The sequence below is a fragment of the Macrotis lagotis genome, chromosome 8 (assembly GCF_037893015.1).
Source record: "Macrotis lagotis isolate mMagLag1 chromosome 8, bilby.v1.9.chrom.fasta, whole genome shotgun sequence".
Lineage (NCBI taxonomy): Eukaryota > Metazoa > Chordata > Mammalia > Peramelemorphia > Peramelidae > Macrotis > Macrotis lagotis.
Window position 1 is genome coordinate 158,652,916 of NC_133665.1, and position 18,341 is coordinate 158,671,256.

General features: G+C 43.5%; 1 protein-coding gene across 2 annotated transcripts in view; it reads left to right on the forward strand.

Annotated features, from left to right (window-relative positions):
• The first annotated feature begins 14,330 nt into the window (after positions 1-14,330).
• The window catches only part of PDZRN3 (PDZ domain containing ring finger 3), a 275,866-nt gene continuing 271,855 nt past the window's right edge, over positions 14,331-18,341 (forward strand). For both annotated transcript variants that reach the window (XM_074198710.1, XM_074198711.1), the window contains exon 1: positions 14,331-15,062. In XM_074198710.1, coding sequence (XP_074054811.1) covers positions 14,346-15,062 — 717 coding nt within the window. In that variant the 5' untranslated portion in view covers positions 14,331-14,345. The remainder of the gene's footprint in view (positions 15,063-18,341) is intronic.

The following is an 18,341-nucleotide window of genomic DNA, read 5'->3' on the forward strand; positions in this document are numbered from 1 at the left end:
TTATTACAATCATAAGTCCCATTTTATATATGAGAAAACTGAGATTTGGAGTAAACCATAGAAGATGAGCTAAATCCCTTTATTCTGTTTGCCAAGTAACCCTCTGATGAGAAATTGTGTTTTCCAAGTATCCTTTCTTCTTGAGAAGAGAAGCTGACAAGTTGTTAAGACTATTTTCATCTGGGATATTTCTCAATATAAATTAGTAAATTGGCATTCTCCATTATCTGACAATCAAACCACTGTGAGTGTGGTTAACCTGAATCAGTGTCCTGCATCCTAATCATCCCTGAATAAACAGATAAAATCAAGTTTTAAAACCTATAATCTCCAGTCTCTGAACCCCTGGTAACCTCAACAAGAGATAAATAGAATTCAGACATTTCCACTCCCACTGAGTAATCTTCTCAGGAAAATACAAGCAATTTAAATAGCTGTATATATGTAGCTATAGACATAAATTTATATTCATCTTCATGTATCACTTTAGATTCAGATAGCTCAAAGGTCACCAGCAAATTTGTAGTTCTGGATGAGAGAAAATCTAGTATGAACTCCCTGACTCTAGTTTTATCTTCATCTTTCAGCTTACACAACACAGAGATAAATTATATGTTCCTACAAAGATTCCCACCAATGACAAACTGATTCACTGTCCCCTTCATCTGTCTCAGCAGTGACTCCTTTCATCTCCTTTTTATTCCTTTTTTAAAGCTCTTCATTGAACATCAAGATGAAATGTACTCTTTGACAAAATTACAGAGAATGTGATGGCATTGGAATATATTTTCCACTTTACCTAGGCAGAAAATAGAATGGCATCTGGAATGTGTTTGTGCTTTGTTTTGTTCTCTTTCTTTTTTTTCCAAATAACGAACTTTGCCCATACCGAGGAAGCATCTCACTATAATTATGTTACTTGTCTTTCTCCATAGAATATTTACAAGCAATGGAAATGTTAAATATTATTTCATTTTACTTGACTCCCAACACTCTGGGTAGAATATGCTGCCATGTTACTAAATTCATTGATTTTTATAACAACTTTTGGCCAATTACTAAATTGAATCATGGAATTAAACCACTATGTCAACAGTTAAAATTTTAGACTATCGTGTTATATTTAATTTTTGTTGTTAGATGATGAAACAATCTTCTGTCTGTCCCAAGTAAATAAGATGTCAGTCATCAGTCTTCAAAAATAGAAATATAAACTATCAGTAAATATATGAAAAAAGTTCCATATTACTAATAATAAGAGAAATGAAAATTAAGATAATTCTGAATTTATAGCTCATATCCAACAAATTGGCAATAGTGCTATAAATAATCAGTGTTGGAAGGACTAGGGGATGACAGGCAAATTACTACACTGGTGTAGAACCGTGAATTGGCCCCACTATCCCATAAAACAATATGGAATTAAGCAAGAAAAGTTATTATGATAGCCATACCCTTTCATCAGGGTGAAGAGGTAGCACAATAGAGTTCAGGCAAGAGTCAGGAAGACCCGAGTTCAAATCCAGTCCCCAACACTTACTAGTGTATGAGATCTTGAGCAAGTCAGTTAGCCCCATTTGGCTCAGTTTACTTACTTGTAAAATGAGCTGAAAAAGGAAATACCAAAATACCAAAATTTGTAGTTCTGGAGGAGAGAAACTCTAGTATGAACTCCCTGACTCTTTTGCCAAGAAAATCCTAAATGAGATTATGGAGAATTAGATATGACAACAATAACAGCAAAAATGATCATATTATTCAGTCTACAATCCCACAAAATTCAATAGCAAAATAAAAAGTCCTACATACAGCAATAAGTAATAAACATTCATTAAACACCTTTATGAATCAGACATTGTGCTAAGTGCTGGGGATACAAAAAGGGAAAAGAAAGACAATTCATCTCTCAAAGAGGGTAATCATTGTTGGGGGCCTAGGAGTGGAAGGGGGAGAGGGAGGAGAAGGAGGAGGAAGAGAAGGAAAAAGAAAATTTTCAAAAGTAATGGGGGCAGGGGAGCCCTAGACTCTAGGGTGCTGGATGCAGGGTCATAATGTTTACTGAATTAAGACCAAGTAGAAAATCTGGTCCTTGCATAAAGGGAGGTCTTGGGAGGAGTTCATTAGTCCATTCTCCAAACCTCCAATCAGAGAGAAGGGGCAACTGAGGGCGCTGAGGTGTTGAGTGTTAAAACTGAATGAGTTCAGGGGCAGCTAGGTGGCGTAGTGGATAAAGCACCAGCCTTGGAGTCAGGAGTACCTGAGTTCAAATCCGATCTCAGACACTTAGTAATTACCTAGCTGTGTGGCCTTGGACAAGCCACTTAACCCCATTTGCCTTGCAAAAACCTAAAAACACAAAAAAACAAAAACTGAATCAGTTCCCAAGATGATAAGATTTCAGGTGATGAGCTCATCCTGGGGGAGGTGTGATGTTGGTAGAATTGAGACCAAGAAGAGTTGATGATGGTAAATGAAATTTTAAATCTTAGTTGTAATTTTTATAATTTAAAAAAAATCATAGAAGCAAAAAGAATGCCCATTGCTTGGAAGATGATTAAACAAAATTTAGCACACTAGAAAGACAACTGGCTTTGAGATCAAAGGAACTGGATTAAAATCCCAGATGTGATACTGCCTATGTGACCTTGGCCATGTTAGATCAACTTAGCTCTCCTTTGTTTCCTCCTCTGTAAAAATGAGGGGACAGACCTCTTGTCTGAGCTCCCTTTCAGCTATAGATATATCAACTGGGATATATGAAAGAAATGGAACCTTTTTGGACTGTAAGAAATAATAAAGGTAAGCACTTCAGAGAAAATGGAAAACTTGACAAGAATTGATCTGGAGTAGAACGAGAAGAGCCAGAAGAATGATATATAAAATGATTCCCATAATGTCAATGAAAAAACACCCAGAGACACATCAGAAATTGAATTTGATGTAACTCCCAGTTGTAGGTCCTCTTGGTAAAGAGGAAGAAAAGTGGGTACAGCATGTGGTCTATCTCATCAGATGGGGTCACTGTATCTGATGGCTGTGATTAACTGGTTTTCTTTGTTCTAAAAAAGGAGAAAGATTATTAGGAAATGAATGTACTATTTTTAAAAAATAACCTAAATAAGGTATATTTTGAAAACTCTAATTATAGTTCCTTAGGCCAAAACTAAATAGAATAGAAATCATTTTGCATCATTAGATGTTAGAAAAATGTGGCATACAAAAAGGCAAATATCAACCAGGCACCATTAAGGATAAATAAAAAGTTATGTCCTCTATATTTATTTTCCAAATGAAAAATACAAATATGGAAGTAATTAATGGACCCACTATCCATCTCTCTCTCTCTCTCTCTCTCTCTCTCTCTCTCTCTCTCTCTCTCTCTCTCTCTCTCTCTCTCTCTTTCTTTCTCTTTTTTGAATGGAGCATATTTCTGAGTTCAATTTTGCAGATCTGCAACAGTTACTGTGAATTCTAGTCTTAAATAATTACTTGGAGCAGCAAAAAGTAAAGACCCACATCCAATATATGTCAGAGATGGACCGTGAGCCCAGGTCTTCCTGACTCCAAGGCTGTGTTCATCCATTATAGCAGGTGGCCTCTCATCCATTGCTCTGTCTGCCATATCAAATTGTCCTTTATTCATTACCTTAGAAACTATCATACCTATTTTTTGTTCACACTTATAATTTTTTTAGGTTTTTGCAAGGCAAATGGGGTTAAGTGGCTTGCCCAAGGCCACACAGCTAGGTAATTATTAAGTGTCTTAGACCGGATCTGAACCCAGGTATTCCTGACTCCAAGGCCGGTGCTTTATCCACTACGCCACCTAGCCGCCCCTATAATTTTCTTTTAATGGTTAGCAGAGTGATTTGAATAGGCTACCCTCAAAAGTCTTAGTGCTTAAAACTTATGTTTTAATGATTTGCCCAGGGTCACATAGCTACTTTGTGTCTGAGGCCAGATTTGAGATACAACACTATATCCATTGTGCCCACTTGGGGAGAGTTGTATATTCCATCTAACCCAAGTTCTAAGAAGTCCCTCTAAGATTATTCCTGAAAAGTGGTCATCCAACCTTTGCCTTGAAGATCTCAAGAGAGAGGCAGACTACGATCTCCAAATATAGTCCAATCCTTTTGGAAAATCTTGGATACGAGGACAAAATATTGAGATATTTATTTGCTAGCATGATATTGTAGAGTTATGAACAGGTTTATCCATTCTGAAATTTGAAATTATGCATGGAAGTTTTTGTTGTTACCTTTTTTGATGCAGTGATCTACTGAATAATAAAAACAGATCATTTGGTATTAGGAGCACCAGGTATCAAGGGAAAGTCTCTATTAACTACATTTTGCCAGTTATATAAATTAACAGAAGGACAACAGATGAAAGCAGCTTGTAATGTTTTGTCCCTGCAGAAAGAGCAAAATTAAAATGTAACCTGTCATACTTGAAAGCAGAAGACCGTGTCTTCCTAATCAACTTAAAATAATTATATGGAGCTCCTCAGGGTGTTTTATAAATAAAAATTAGTTAATCAGCCATCGTTACGATACGTTAGGTAAGCCAGGATTATTATTATTATCATCATTATGATGATGATGATGATGATGCCAATTTTATGGAGTAAATGAGAGTAAAGGAGTCTGCACCAGAGCAGAAATTAAAATTAATGAGTTCCTAGAGCCCAGTGTGGGTCTGTAACTACTTCAAAGAGCAGATTTATTTTATTAAAAAATATATACATATATAAGCAGAATAAAATTAAATGATTGAAAATATAATTTCCAAAATGAAATATCCCCATGGTTATAAGTAAAAATGCCACTTAATATAATAGGACTTGCACTACTTGTTTAATTTAGAAAATTTCTCATTACTTTACTGATGTAGTAAATTGCCAAGGTAAAATTTGGTCTCAAATCCAGGACTCTGTACTACATTTCGATGCCCTTTCCTGTTTTAAATCCTATGTTATATGATCACTTTAGTATCATTAAAAAATATAAATTATAACCAGGAAGTAGCGCTGAGTAGTGAATGAAAGGAGGAAAAACCTGAGGATCAGGAAAAGCTAGATTCAGATTCTGGATCTGACACATTTTCTTGGTTCTGTGATATTTGTCAAAGCATTTAAACTCTTAGATTGACCTAGGCATCTCCTCTCTAAAACAAATTGTTAAAGACCAATAGGAGGAGAGGTATTGACAATAGTCTCTTTGTCTCTGTGTCTCTTCCTGTCTCTGTCTCTGTGTTTCTTTTTCTATCTCTGTATTTATCTCTCATCATCCTGATCTATATCTTGCCACTGGACTCAGATGACTGGAGAAGAGAGGACTGGTGGCTATTCAAAGCCCTCCCTCAATCCAATTGTAAGTAAAGACATCACCCTCCTGATGTCATTGGTCCCTTTTAAGAATGAAGGATAAATAGCAATCTCTCTCTCTCTCTCTCTCTCTCTCTCTCTCTCTCTCTCTCTCACACACACACACACACACACACACACACACACACACACACACACACACAATATATGAATTGTGCATTTCTCTAGGTAATATCTCATTCATTATCTTTAGAATTAGTAATCTGAACTAGTATTTTCCTAAACCAAACAAAACAGTCTTTGCTTCCTGAAGTTTTCTAAACTTGAACTGGTATATAAACCATAGACAGGCCATGAACACAGAATTTCTTCATTCTCAGTTTTAATGGGTCTGGGAGCTAATTCCTCATCTATAATAATAGCTAGCATTACTTGTTGTCTAGATGGTCTAAAGGGTCCCTTTTAGCCATTATTGTTGTATTACTATCAATTGTGTTATTGCTTTAGGATTTGTAAATACTAGTATGGGGATGAAAGAACCAAGTTCAAATCCTGATTTGGTCATTTACTAAATCTCTGTGACTTTTGCAAGGCCCTTCAGTGTCTATGACCTTTTAGGAACATAGGATCAGAGATTTAGAACTGGGGGGGGGGGTGACTTGAAATTCATAGAGACCAACTCTTCATTTTACAGACAAGGAAACTGAGTCCATTAGAAGTGACATGACTTGACCAAATTCTTACAGGTAATAAATAGCCAAGATAAAATTTGGCCTCAAATATCCTGATTCCAAATCTAGGACATTCTGTACTTCGTTTTATATACATTTTCATACATTTTCATTTTCATACATATATACCTACATTTTATGTATACACATAAACACACTCACATTTCACAAAATAAAGATTATGATGTTAAAATGTCCTGAATATGCCCATCCATTGTGAAATAAAAACTCATTTGTAAATTACTGGGGAGTTAGTTTTATAATAAAAGTTTATGGGTCATAGTGGTGAAGTCAGAGCTATCTTCCCATGGTGGTGGAATTCCCAGACTAATCTATTAAAAGTCAATTAACTCATGCTATAAGCAGCAATAATAGCATAAGCAGAATGATAAAGGGAGCATGAGAAGGAAATAGAAGAAGAGAAAAATCCACAGCTCTCAGAAGATGCTTCCTACTTCTCTCATGAATTGAAATGAAAAGGAAAGAAAGAGAAAAGGGGAGAAGAAAGACAGAAGCTAGTAAAGAAAGCAATGAGTATCCTCCTGTCTTGGACAGGGACCCAACTGGCCCTAGGCAAAATTATGAAATGCCCAAGTTCTCTGACTTCCTTTTGCAGGAGTAGAGATGGGGGCTACACAGACTTGGAAGATTCCCAGGGAGGAGGGGAGTTATAAAATTAGGAACCAATCAATCAATAGCTCAATCAATCAATTTATTAATTGCCTACTATGTGCCAGGTAAGCTATGGGAATACAAAGGCAACAGACAGTCTCTGGCCTTAAAGAGCCCAAACATCACAGTTTTCTGAAAGTAGAAATCAAGATTTATTGAGACTTACTATATTGACACGTGCAGTGTTAAAGGCTGAGACAGTCCTTGCCCTCAAGGAACTTACAACCTAATGGAAAAGACAATATGAAAACAAATACATGTAATGCAAGTTTTCTGTTGTCGTTTAATCATTTCAATTGTGTCTGCATCTCCCTGATCTTATTTGGAGTTTTCTTGGCAAAGATACTGGAATGATTTACCATTTCCTTTTCTACCTCATTTTACAGATGAGGAAACTGAGGCAAATAAGGTTAAGTGACTTCCTCAGAATAGATCACATAGCTAGTAAATGTGACACCAGATTTAAACTCCCCAAGCTGAGTCTTTCTGGCTCCACCAGTTGTCTGTATAATGTAAACTACATTCATATGAATAAGAAATAATTAATAGAGCAAAAGCATTGAATTAGAAGTTGGGGTAGCATGCTACAGCGGTCAATCTAGTCAAATCTGACTTCAAGCCCTGCTTCTGATACATACTGGCTGTGTGTCCTTGAGTGAATCACTTAACCTTCTTCACCTTAGTGCCTCATCTATAAAATATATAAGATACAATCACTTAGGCTTCAGTACTTCTAGACAATCCTCTAGGACCATCATTTGCAGAAGAGGCCAGGACCTGCTTTGTTGGAGTTTGCTCACTTAGGAGTTCATTGTTCTACATGAAATTGGAGATCCAGGCCCTACTCCTTTGATATATGTATATATTTCTAATAACAGAAAACTCCTATAATTTTTTTTACTATGACCTGTGATTATTTTTTGACCATTGAGTCATATATTATAGTGAAGCTCAAAGCTTCACTTAGAAACAAGCAGGGCTCAATTTTCAAATAAGGAGAGTCGACAGTCAACAAATATCACTGGTTGCTAAGCACTGTGAAATACTTTTATAAAGTGCCTATTATGTGGTAGGTCCCATGTCTAAAGATACCCAAATATCTTCCCCTGGTCCTGGCTCCTATTCCCTTGCTAAGTATTAGTTGTCCCAGCTTCCAACAACTATAATATTTTTATATTCCTCTGCGCTCCACTTTGAAGGTCTCTGGTTGACCTTATCCTCAAGAAGTGTGCCCAGTTTCAAAAGTATCTTTGCTTCCTTTCCCTCAATTTAAACCTTTCAATCTTTCAATGAAACTGATCTGTTTAGTATTAAGGGGAAGATGATTTGCTTGAATTAATTTATACTCTTGTGTGAATGATTTCTTACCTCTTCTCAAGGTCTTTACATTAAAAAAAAGCCTACCAATTGCTGGAATTTCAGGTGTTTTAACAAGCCAAGAAGGAACTTAAAGCAAAGAAGGAAAAGATATTTTGTGCTTGGAAGTCACCTGGGTAGATGATTTTCCTGGAATCAGGACTTTCCCCTTCCTCAATGATCAGGTCGCATTATCCCCTCTCCTTTTATTAAAATTAAATCTCTAAGGTCCTTCACTTCTAAACTTATATGTTTGCTAAAAGTGCCACCTTTGCCCCCATAGAAGGGAAATGAACATCCTAGCCCAGGGGAACTGCTATGTTTTTTGTATGGGGGGTGGTGTGTAAGGTGTTTATACTTCATGGCTTGCCTGCACACATACACACACACACACACACACACACACACACACACACACACACACACACACAACAGTAAGTAATGATTAGTCATAGTAAAAGAAAGGAAAGGTAGGTCATATAGTAATCATGTAGCATGTGGAAAGTATACTAGCTCTAGCCTGAAGATGACTTGGTTCTAAATTCTGTCTCTGATACTAAGTGTATTATCTGAGTAAGTCACTTAGTCTCCCTCTGATTCAGCTCCTCATCTTTAAAATAATGGGATTATACAAGGTGGCCTTGGGTGTGTGTGTGTGTGTGTGTGTGTGTTGGACCAATCTCTAATTGAGCAGCCAACTAGATATACCAGAATACTCCTTGAAGGCAGAGAATTTTTGTTACGTTTTTGTTTCTGTAACCACAGGCCCCTACTTAGAATAATGCTTTTCATAGATTGCCTATTTTTTCCTTACTGTCTGTTGAAGTGAATAGAAAGGTTTCTCTCTTCCATTTCCAAGATTATGCAAATCAAGGTATTATTTGTTCAATGTTTAAAAATGTGGCCCCATTTCTAGTAGGTCCTGCCACACCAGATCTTGTCCTTTATACTGCCGGTACTTTCTTTTGTAGATACTGTTTTCTTTGGTGGCTCTGAGCTCATCAGCAACATTCTTCCCCAGCTAGGTCACATCTCTGTATTTGCTCCCTGCTGGCTCAAGCTGCTTACTGCTGTGGCCTTCTCATTTTTGAAGTGAAAATAATGTCACTTTGCATTACTTGGCTATTTATTGATTTTATTCCTTCAATAGAATATAATATTTTTTTGAGGACAGGGACTATTTTTCTGTCTTTGTCTTTTTTGGTCTTTACTTTTGTCTTTGTAACTTTACTACCTTGACATAGTAGTCAAGAGAATAAATCTTTCTAAAGTATCAGTACTAGGCACTTTAATAAACATAAACATCTCATTTATCTATCCCTCGAAACCTTTGGAAGATAGATGCAACTATGATCCTCATTTTACAGTGAGGAAACTGAGGCAGGCATGAATCAAATGACTTGTCTACACATTTGAATTTTGGTCTTTCTGACTCTAAGTCCAGTCTCCTATCTATTATGCCACCTGCCTGTCCTTCATACTTATATGTTGGATTACATTGAATATTTTATCACAATCTCTTTCCTCATCTGTAAAATGAGTAGAAGATAGCTCAGACCACTCATAGCTCTAGTATTCTATGATCCTCTCATTTCTCTTCTTAAACAAAGAAGCATTTATTAAATGCCTATTGAATGCTAGCTAGGTACTATGTAAGGCAAAGTGGCTACATAGACAAAACTTTGAGGAGACTAGCTTTCTACTTGGAGTTTCTCTCCTCCAAGAGTCACCATGACTGCATGAATCCTATTCTGTCTTTTCTTGATAAGACCAGCCCAAAGAAAGTCAATAATTCCATTGCTTCAGCAGGTCTAGGGGACTCCATTACAAAATGGCTAGGCCCATAGCATTATGAGATTTGAACTAGAAGGTTTCTAAGGGCATTTGACAATTGAGGAAACTTAAGGTAAGGATTCTCCCCATAGCCACCATTAGTACAACTCTGATTCCTCCACTGGGTGCCTTAAAAGTGTTGAAAATATAGTGTTTTAGAGAGCAACATCTAATGTAGACCTGCATTTGTCCTTGTACAGAATAGCATCACTCTTTGTAATCACGGATTAGGGTGTTAAAATTGCCTTACCCACATTGAAGAGCATGTGTGACTTCATGGAAGCAATATGCTTTATATTTAATGTCATTTCTTTCAGAAAGTCAAAACAGAGTTAAACCAAACCTTGAGCATTGCATACATGTGCCCCAAATGTTCCATTTATCCAATCTGTCAATAGCCATACCATGATCATTTAGAGCCCTGTGAATTCATCAATATGGATGGTCTTTTTTGCCACAACTCCATCATGACTAAGTACATTTGTTCTTAAGCTTTGTGGTATGAGGACTTCTTTACACTCTTAAAATTTATTGAGGATCCCTCAAAAAACTTTATGTGGGCTATAGCTATTGATATTAGAAATTAAAATGTTTTAGTATTATAAAAAATATTTTTGACCCCATGGACCCATGAGATTCCTCAGACCACATTTTAAAAACCACTGCCTTAGCAAATGATCTTTATAAGTTGCTATGATAATGAAATTCATAATTTGGTGACTATTTTCTGGGAGTTAGTTAAACCTGAATAACTGAGAGTTACTTTAGTCACAATGAGGCATTGGGGAAGAGTTTAGTGGAGAAGTCTGTCCAAGAACAAATGGGTATTATACCTTTTTTTAAAAGGTCATTTATATGCTCAAAGGGCAACAAAAATGTGCATACCCTTGGACCAAGCAATACCACTCTTGGGTCTATTACCCTGAAGAAATGATGAAAAAGGGTAAAAACATCACTTGTACAAAACTATTCGTAGCAGCCCTGTTTGTGGTGGCAAAGAATTGGAAATCAAGTAAATGTCCTCCAGCTGGGGAATGGCTTAGCAAACTGTGGTATATGTATGTCATGGAACACTATTGTTCTTTTAGAAACCAGGAGGGATGGGAATTCAGGGAAGCTTGGAAGGATTTGAATGAACTGATGCTGAGTGAGATGAGCAGAACCAGAAAAACATTGTAGACCCTAACAGCAACATGAGGGTGATGACCAACCTTGATGGACTTGCTCATTCCATCAGTGCAACAACCAGGGAAAATTTTGGGCTCTCTGCAGTGGAGAATACCATCCAGAGAAAGAACTGCAGAGTTTGAACAAAAACCAAAGGCTATTACCTTCAATTTAGAAAAATAAAGTTATCTTCTGTAATTTTGTGATCTCTTATACTTTATTTTTCTTCCTTAAGGATATGATTTCTTTCTCATCAAATTCAATTTAAATCAATGTATACCATAGAAACAATGCAAAGAACTACAGACTGCCTTCTGAGGGGGTGGGGGAGGGAAGTAAGAATAGGGGAAAGGATTGTAAAACTCAAAATAAATAAAACCTTTCTAAAAGAATTTTAAAAAAGGTCAAGTAACTATTAGGATCATGGAGAGAACCATTCTTCTTAAAAAGTCAGGGTGCTCAGTCTAAAGTATAAAACTGTATTGTAAAGGGGGGGGCAATTCCGCAAGTGATGATGTAATTTTGGTTTACATTCCACAGAAATGCAGTATCTGCATAACTCGGAACTTTCCATTTCAGAATCTGGTCCAGGATAGGGAATTCTAATCACAAAACTCTGCGTATCCCTTTCATTCTTATGAATTCAGATTTTCCCTTATTGGAATTACAGCTGAACAAAACACCAGCTTTCTACATTATCAATCCTCCTTGTCCTACAAATTCCACTAAAATAAGTGAGAGTAGTTGTATTTAGCTTGAGTTTTTGTGTGTATGTCTGTGCGTACACACAGGCACACACACACACACACACACACACACACACACACACACACACACACACACATTAGAAGCAGCTAGGTGGGGCAGCAGATAGAATGCCAGGCCTGAAGTTAGGAAGACTCATGTTCCTGAGTTCATATCTGGCCTCAGAAACTTACTAGATGTTTGATCCTGGGCAAGTGTCTTAGCCTATTTGCCTCTGTTTCCTCATGTGTAAAACGATCTGGAGAAGGAAATGGCAAAATGTTCCAGTTTCTTTGCCAAGAAAACCTCAAATGAACTTAGAAATACTTGGAAACCATTGGAACGGCATCTGAGCTGTCTTAGAATCAGAAAAATCAAAAATCTCTCTGTACCCCCAGCTCTGATGATGTTTGTCCTTTGTGCTTGAAGACCTTGACATCAGGGAGGTGAGGTCATGACAAGCACATGAATTGGATTTGAGTGAAAGGAGGTCTGTGCTAAGTCACCAGTCTCATTTTCTCCTCCAGAGCCACCTGGGTCCAGTGGTCAGTTATGAATCACTGGAGATGGTCCTGGATGGGAGGCAATCAGGAAGGAGTGACTTGCTGGAGATTACACAGCTACTAAGTGTCCAGTGCCTGGGGTTGGATTAGAACTCCCATATTCCTGACTCCATTCCTGCTCTATTCACTTTACCATCTGATGTAGGTCTAAAATTAAAATAAAAGGAAGGTTAGCTAGGTAGTGAAGTGGACAGAGCACTGACTGGCCTTGGAGTCAGCAAGATGAGAGTTTGAATCCAGTCTCAGACACTTGGCGTTAGCTGTGTGTCCTTGAGCAAGTCACTTAACCCTGGTTGCCTCCCACCCAGGGTCATCTCCACTCCTCCTGATTCCTATCTGGCCACCGGACCCAGATGACTCTGGAGGAGAAAGTAAGTTTGGTGATTAAGCACAGCTCCCCTCACTCAAATCCAATTCAAGGGTTTTTTGTGGCATCACCTCCCTGATGTCACCTTCTTCTAGAATGAAGGACAAACATCATCATCATCATCATCACCACCTCTCCTGATGTCATGGTCCCCCCTCTAGAATGATGAAGAAATAGCAAAACAAAAGAAAGAAACAAAAATCTTGTCGGATTGTGCTGTGTTGACCCTTAGGTGTAGAAGGGGGCGACAGTGAAAACTGCACTCTCAGCCTCTTTTAGAAACAAGGCTCAGTCCCGGTTTTGCGCTGATTTGTCTGCCAAGTCTGAAATGTCCTCTGTTCTCCTCCAGCTACTGACCCCTCTCCATTAGTGACTTCCCCCTCTCCTCTAATTTCACCCCCTCTCCACCATCTCCTACCCACTTTCGCAGACTTCCTTCAAATTCCAGCTGGAAAAAAAAATCTCATTTTCTGCAGGAACATTTCCCCCCCTATTTCTCTGGATCTCACTGTCTTCTGATCAGCTCCTGGTTTTTCCTTTACAAAGCTTAGAAACAAATGTTTACCTGCTGCCTTCTCCTTTAAGCTGTGAGCTCCCGGGGAGCTTTGCTTACTAGCTTTTGTTTGTTTGGTTTCCCCCCCTTGTTTTTTGTCCCCAGGCTTCACCCCTGGGCCTGCCCCAGCGCAGGAAGATAATAAACGTTTAGGGAAGGAAGGACTGCCCAGGTTCGAGTCAGATGGCGGACTCAGGTCCATGCACTCAGCCTCTGAGATAAACCTGAGAGACGTTCCGAGGGTTTGGGGCAGGCCCATAAGGAGCAACAAGTGAAAGGGAAAGTCTTGCCATTCCTCCGCTTCTCTTTTCTCTCTTTCTTTCTTTTTTCCTCCCAAACTAGTCTGGAAATAAAGAGCATAAGCTTTGGCCAATTGCGCTCTGCAGATTCTTAGCAGCAGCAGCAGCAGCAGGGCTAGAGGGCCAGAAGGGGGGTGGAACAGCCTTGAAACGTCTTCTAAGAGGCCCCGGTGCTGCTAACAAAAGAAGCCAAGTTGGCTGCATCTCGTCGCCAAGTTGCATTTTCATCTTTTTCCAACTTGCCGGGGCGGGAGGGGAGAGAAGGAAAGTGCCCGCTCCGCTCCCCGCTCCTCCCCTCCCCTCCCCTCCCCTCCCGGACCCCCGCCCGCCTCGCCAGCCCGGCCCGGTGCGCATGCTTGCGGGCTCCCTGGGAGATGGCCCTCCTCCCCGCGGGCCCCCGGCCCGACCCTCCCGCCCCCCGGCCCCTCCTGCGCGGGCGGGGGAGCAGGGGAGGAGCGGCCGGGGCCCGGCGCTGCGCGTCGACTCGCGCCAATGCGGTAAGCGCCGCCGCCGCCCGCCGCCCCTGGGAGGACCGCGCGGAGCCCGGAGCTCGGGGCCAGTCGGGCGCGGGGCGGCCCGGGTGCGGGGCGGCGCGGCGCCTCTCCCCGATGCCCACGAGCCGCGCCCGGGACTCGCGGACTCGGCGGCCGGTGGGGGCGCCCGGGGGGGGGCTGAGCGCGCGGCCTGGGGCGGGGGGCGGGCGGACGCCGCGCCCCCCCCCGCCGCCCACCATGGGCTTCGAGCTGGACCGCTTCGACGGCGACGTGGACCCGGACCTGAAGTGCAACCTGTGCCACAAGGTGCTGGAGGACCCGCTGACCACCCCGTGCGGCCATGTGTTCTGCGCCGGCTGCGTGCTGCCCTGGGCCGTGCAGCAGGGCAGCTGCCCCGTGCGCTGCCGGCGCCTGTCCGCCAAGGAGCTCAACCACGTCCTGCCGCTCAAGAGCCTCATCCTCAAGCTGGACATCAAGTGCGACCACCACGGGCGCGGCTGCCCGCGCGTGGTCAAGCTGCAGCAGCTGGCCGAGCACGTCGAGGCGTGCGACTACTCGCCGGCGCGCTGCCGCCACCCGGGCTGCGGCCAGGTGCTGGACCGCAAGGACGTGGAGGGCCACATGCGCGAGCGCTGCGAGGCGCGGCCGGCCGGCCTGTGCCAGCAGGGCTGCGGCCTGGGCCTGACCCAGCGCGAGCTGCGGCCCGGCGCGCACTGCTGCTTCCAGGCGCTCAAGGCGCACGGCGGCGCGCTGCAGGCCCAGGTGGCCGGCCTGGAGAAGGAGCTGAAGCGCGAGGCGCTGCGGGCCGGCAAGCGCGAGAAGGCGCTGGTGGCGCAGCTGGCGGCCGTGCAGCTGGAGCTGCAGATGACGGCGCTGCGCTACCAGAAGAAGTTCACCCACTACAGCGCCCGCCTCGACTCGCTCAGCCGCAGCCTGGCCGCGCCGGGCGCCAAGGTAGGCGGCGGGCGGCGGCGCCCCCCTCGCCGCCATCCGCTCCCCACCGGGGCGGCTGTCCGCGAGTGGCGCCCCTAGGATCTGCCACCCACCTTTGCCCAGCCCCCCCCCCCCCCCGGGCAGTCCGCTAGCTCCGTCCTCCTCGGCTATTGTAGAGCCCCTCCACCGCCTCTGCCCACCTTCCCCAACGCCCCTCCTAGCTAGCGCCCCCTCCCCACCATGCATGGCCTACTTGGCCCCCAGCTAGCGGCCCCCTGTCCTGCTCGCCGGTGACTCGCCCCCCCCATCTCGTATGTGCACGGGCCACCATCCCCTGCTCCAACCCCTGCCCCGGTCCTCCGGCCGATCCCCAATACCTCCCGCCGCCACCGACGGCCCCCCGCTTTCCCAGCCTCCCCATCCCCTCGTTCCCACCGGCGTCTCTCCCCACTAGTGTCTCACCCCCCGCCCATCTCCTGAGCCCTCTCTCCCCAGCCTGACCACCAGCCATCACCCCTTCCCCTAACTAGGGACTCCGCCCCTCCTGCCCAGTCACGGCCCCCTCCCAGCCGGATCGCCCTCCACTAGCCTTCTCCGCCGTCTACTGCCCCGGTACCCCCCCCCCCCGCCTATCCCCCAACTGTCCCTCCTCCCCAGCTTCCCTCTATCTGCAGCCTCGTTCCCCTCTCCGGGGTGCTGAGGTGGAGGGCGAGGCACCGGCCAGTGCTTTCGGCGAGCAGAAGAAAGTTAGTGCCGACGTGCCGACGCCCCCTCCTCCTCCTCCTCCTCCTCCTCCTCCTCCCCTCCCCCTCGGCTCCTTGCTTTGGCTTGGGGGCAAGTTGTGTGTGGGGGGGGGTGGGGACCGCAGGGAGGGGACGGGGGGCGCCGCCGCTTTGGCTGGGCTGTGTGCCTGTGGCGGGCCAGACTGGAGCAGATGCGGAGCCGGGAATAGAAGCTGCGCCTGAGCCCACCCGGGCTCTGCGACACCCGGGGCGGGGGGACAGGGAGGGAGGCGGGGAATGCGGGTGGGCAAGGGGCGATCTGGGCGGTAGCTCTGGTACTCCTGCCCCGGGCCCCTCCCCTCCCCCGTAATTTCCTGGCCTAGGCATGTATAGCATGGGGTCCACTAGGACCCCCTCCCTTTCTTCCCCAGACATACTTTCTCCCTCCTCACCCACAGACACGTCTGTCTGTCAAACTGCAGCCTCAGCAGCTGGCGGACCCGGCGAGGGGCAAATGTTTACAGCTCCTCTCCTCCCCAGCGACTCCACTGGGAAGGCGCACAAAAGGAGTGTGAGGGGGTGTTGCCAAAATAAAAACAGAAGCCCTACTTTTAAGCCTACCTGGTGCTTATGCTGCTAGGGTGGCCGGGCTGGGGGCCACTTACTAGCTTCCAAAGTCGGCCTTGCCATGGGGACTTCCTGACTAGTTGGAGAGATACTTCTCTTTATAAGTCAGCCATTCACCGACTCCTGGAGTTGATTTAGCATTCTTTGTTAGCCCAGTTGCTCATTCCTTGCAATTTTGTGGCCCGTTTAGAGTGTTCGGGGAAACTCGCTGTATCAAAAAGACGGATACTTTTTCTCATAAAACTTAGGTTTGGAGGATACATGGGGTGGGGGGTGAGGATCCTCAGCAGGGGCTTGTTGGCAAAGGAGAAGTTACTATGTAATCTTGCCCAGAGAAACTTCTTGCAAAGTTGGTGCTGAGCTTTGGGCTCTTGCATGCCTCTGATGGAGAACTGAGGTCTTCCTTAGGGAAAAAAAATATAAAATAAAAAAGACTGGCACCAAATTGCCTCATGGGATTTTAGTGACCTCAGAAGTAGGACCTATCAGTAGTCAGCATTTTCTAGGTGTTAGGGAAACCTGGAAGATAGGGAGCTATCTCCTGAAGGTGGGGGTTAACCATTTGGTGGCCAGACGAACCTGAACTGTTGTATTGTTATCGTAGTTTTTAATTGGAGTTGGGGTTTTGTTGGTTTTTGCTCAGCAGTGGGGTTTAGTGACTTACCCAAGGTCATACAGCTAGGTAATTGTCTGAGGCTGTATTTGAACTCAGTTCCTGACTCCAGGACCAGTGCTTTATCCACTGTACCACCTAGCTGCCCCAGTGTAGTGAATTTTTTAAGGCAAAATGGGGTTAAGTGGCTTGCCCAAGGCCACACAGCTAGATAATCAGTAAGTGTCTGAGGTTGGATATGAACTTAGGTACTCCTGACTCCAGGGCTGGTGCTCTATCCACTGCGCCACCTAGCTGCCATGCCCTCCCCCAGTGTAGTGAACTTTTAAAGGGCATTCTGTGATCTTTATTTTATGCACAGAAGGTGCTACTGTGACACAAAGTCAGTTTTCAAATCAATGGAAATGACTTTTTCTCAATATGGTATTACAGATTATGACTATTTTTTTTCTGTTTTACATCCCCAACTGGGTGGATTTCTAGAAAATGCTGCTCCCTTGCATGTTTAAACCTTTCACTGTATATAACTAATAAGAGAGGCAGCTGGGGTGTATAGAGTGGCTAGAGGACTGGTTTAGAGGCAGGTTAATCTGAGTTCCAGTTCCATCTGGAACTCGTGGATTGTGTCATCTGCAGCTAGCTATCCACCGTCCTGACTATTGGTTGCTAAACAATGACAGATCTGCTTTAGTCAAGGGATTTCCCCACAGCCAGGAAGTCACATCCTCTCCCTCCGCCTCCCCATTCTAGTATTAGCTAGCTTTAAAAGAATTGGAAGTATTCCATTAAATGAGCAAATACCCTTTAATCTATCTCCATCATGTTTATGAATGATAAAGAGAAAACTGATCCAGAAGCAAATAAGCGAAAAGTGTCCCACAATCTACACTTGGTTCTGTGTCAAGATGGGCATGGTGATGTCCCCTTCATTTCAGAGTTGTTTAAAAATATATTTAGAGGATAAGGCTGCCTGACTGGGATTGGAATGTTGACTCTATCTAATGGGTTTGACCTTCGATCAGTCATTTAAGGCATCTAGTCCTCAGTTACTTTATCCACAAAACAAAGGGGCTTCTTACAGCCTTCTTCTGCTATAGGTCTCTGACTGAGCTCTGACTCAGTCCTTCTCTTTGTCACTCACCCATTTCATTCTAAGACTGCTTCTCTTGAATGATCAAGAACTGATAGTTTTTCTCTAGAAAGCAAAATAATTCTAGATTCAACTGAACCCAACTGGTCAGTGTAACTAAAATGCCCTATTGTTGGGTGGTTCTCAAGGCATATGTTTTATCTCCTTGGAAATCTGAAGAACTGTTTTGTCCTTTGTGAGAATATGAA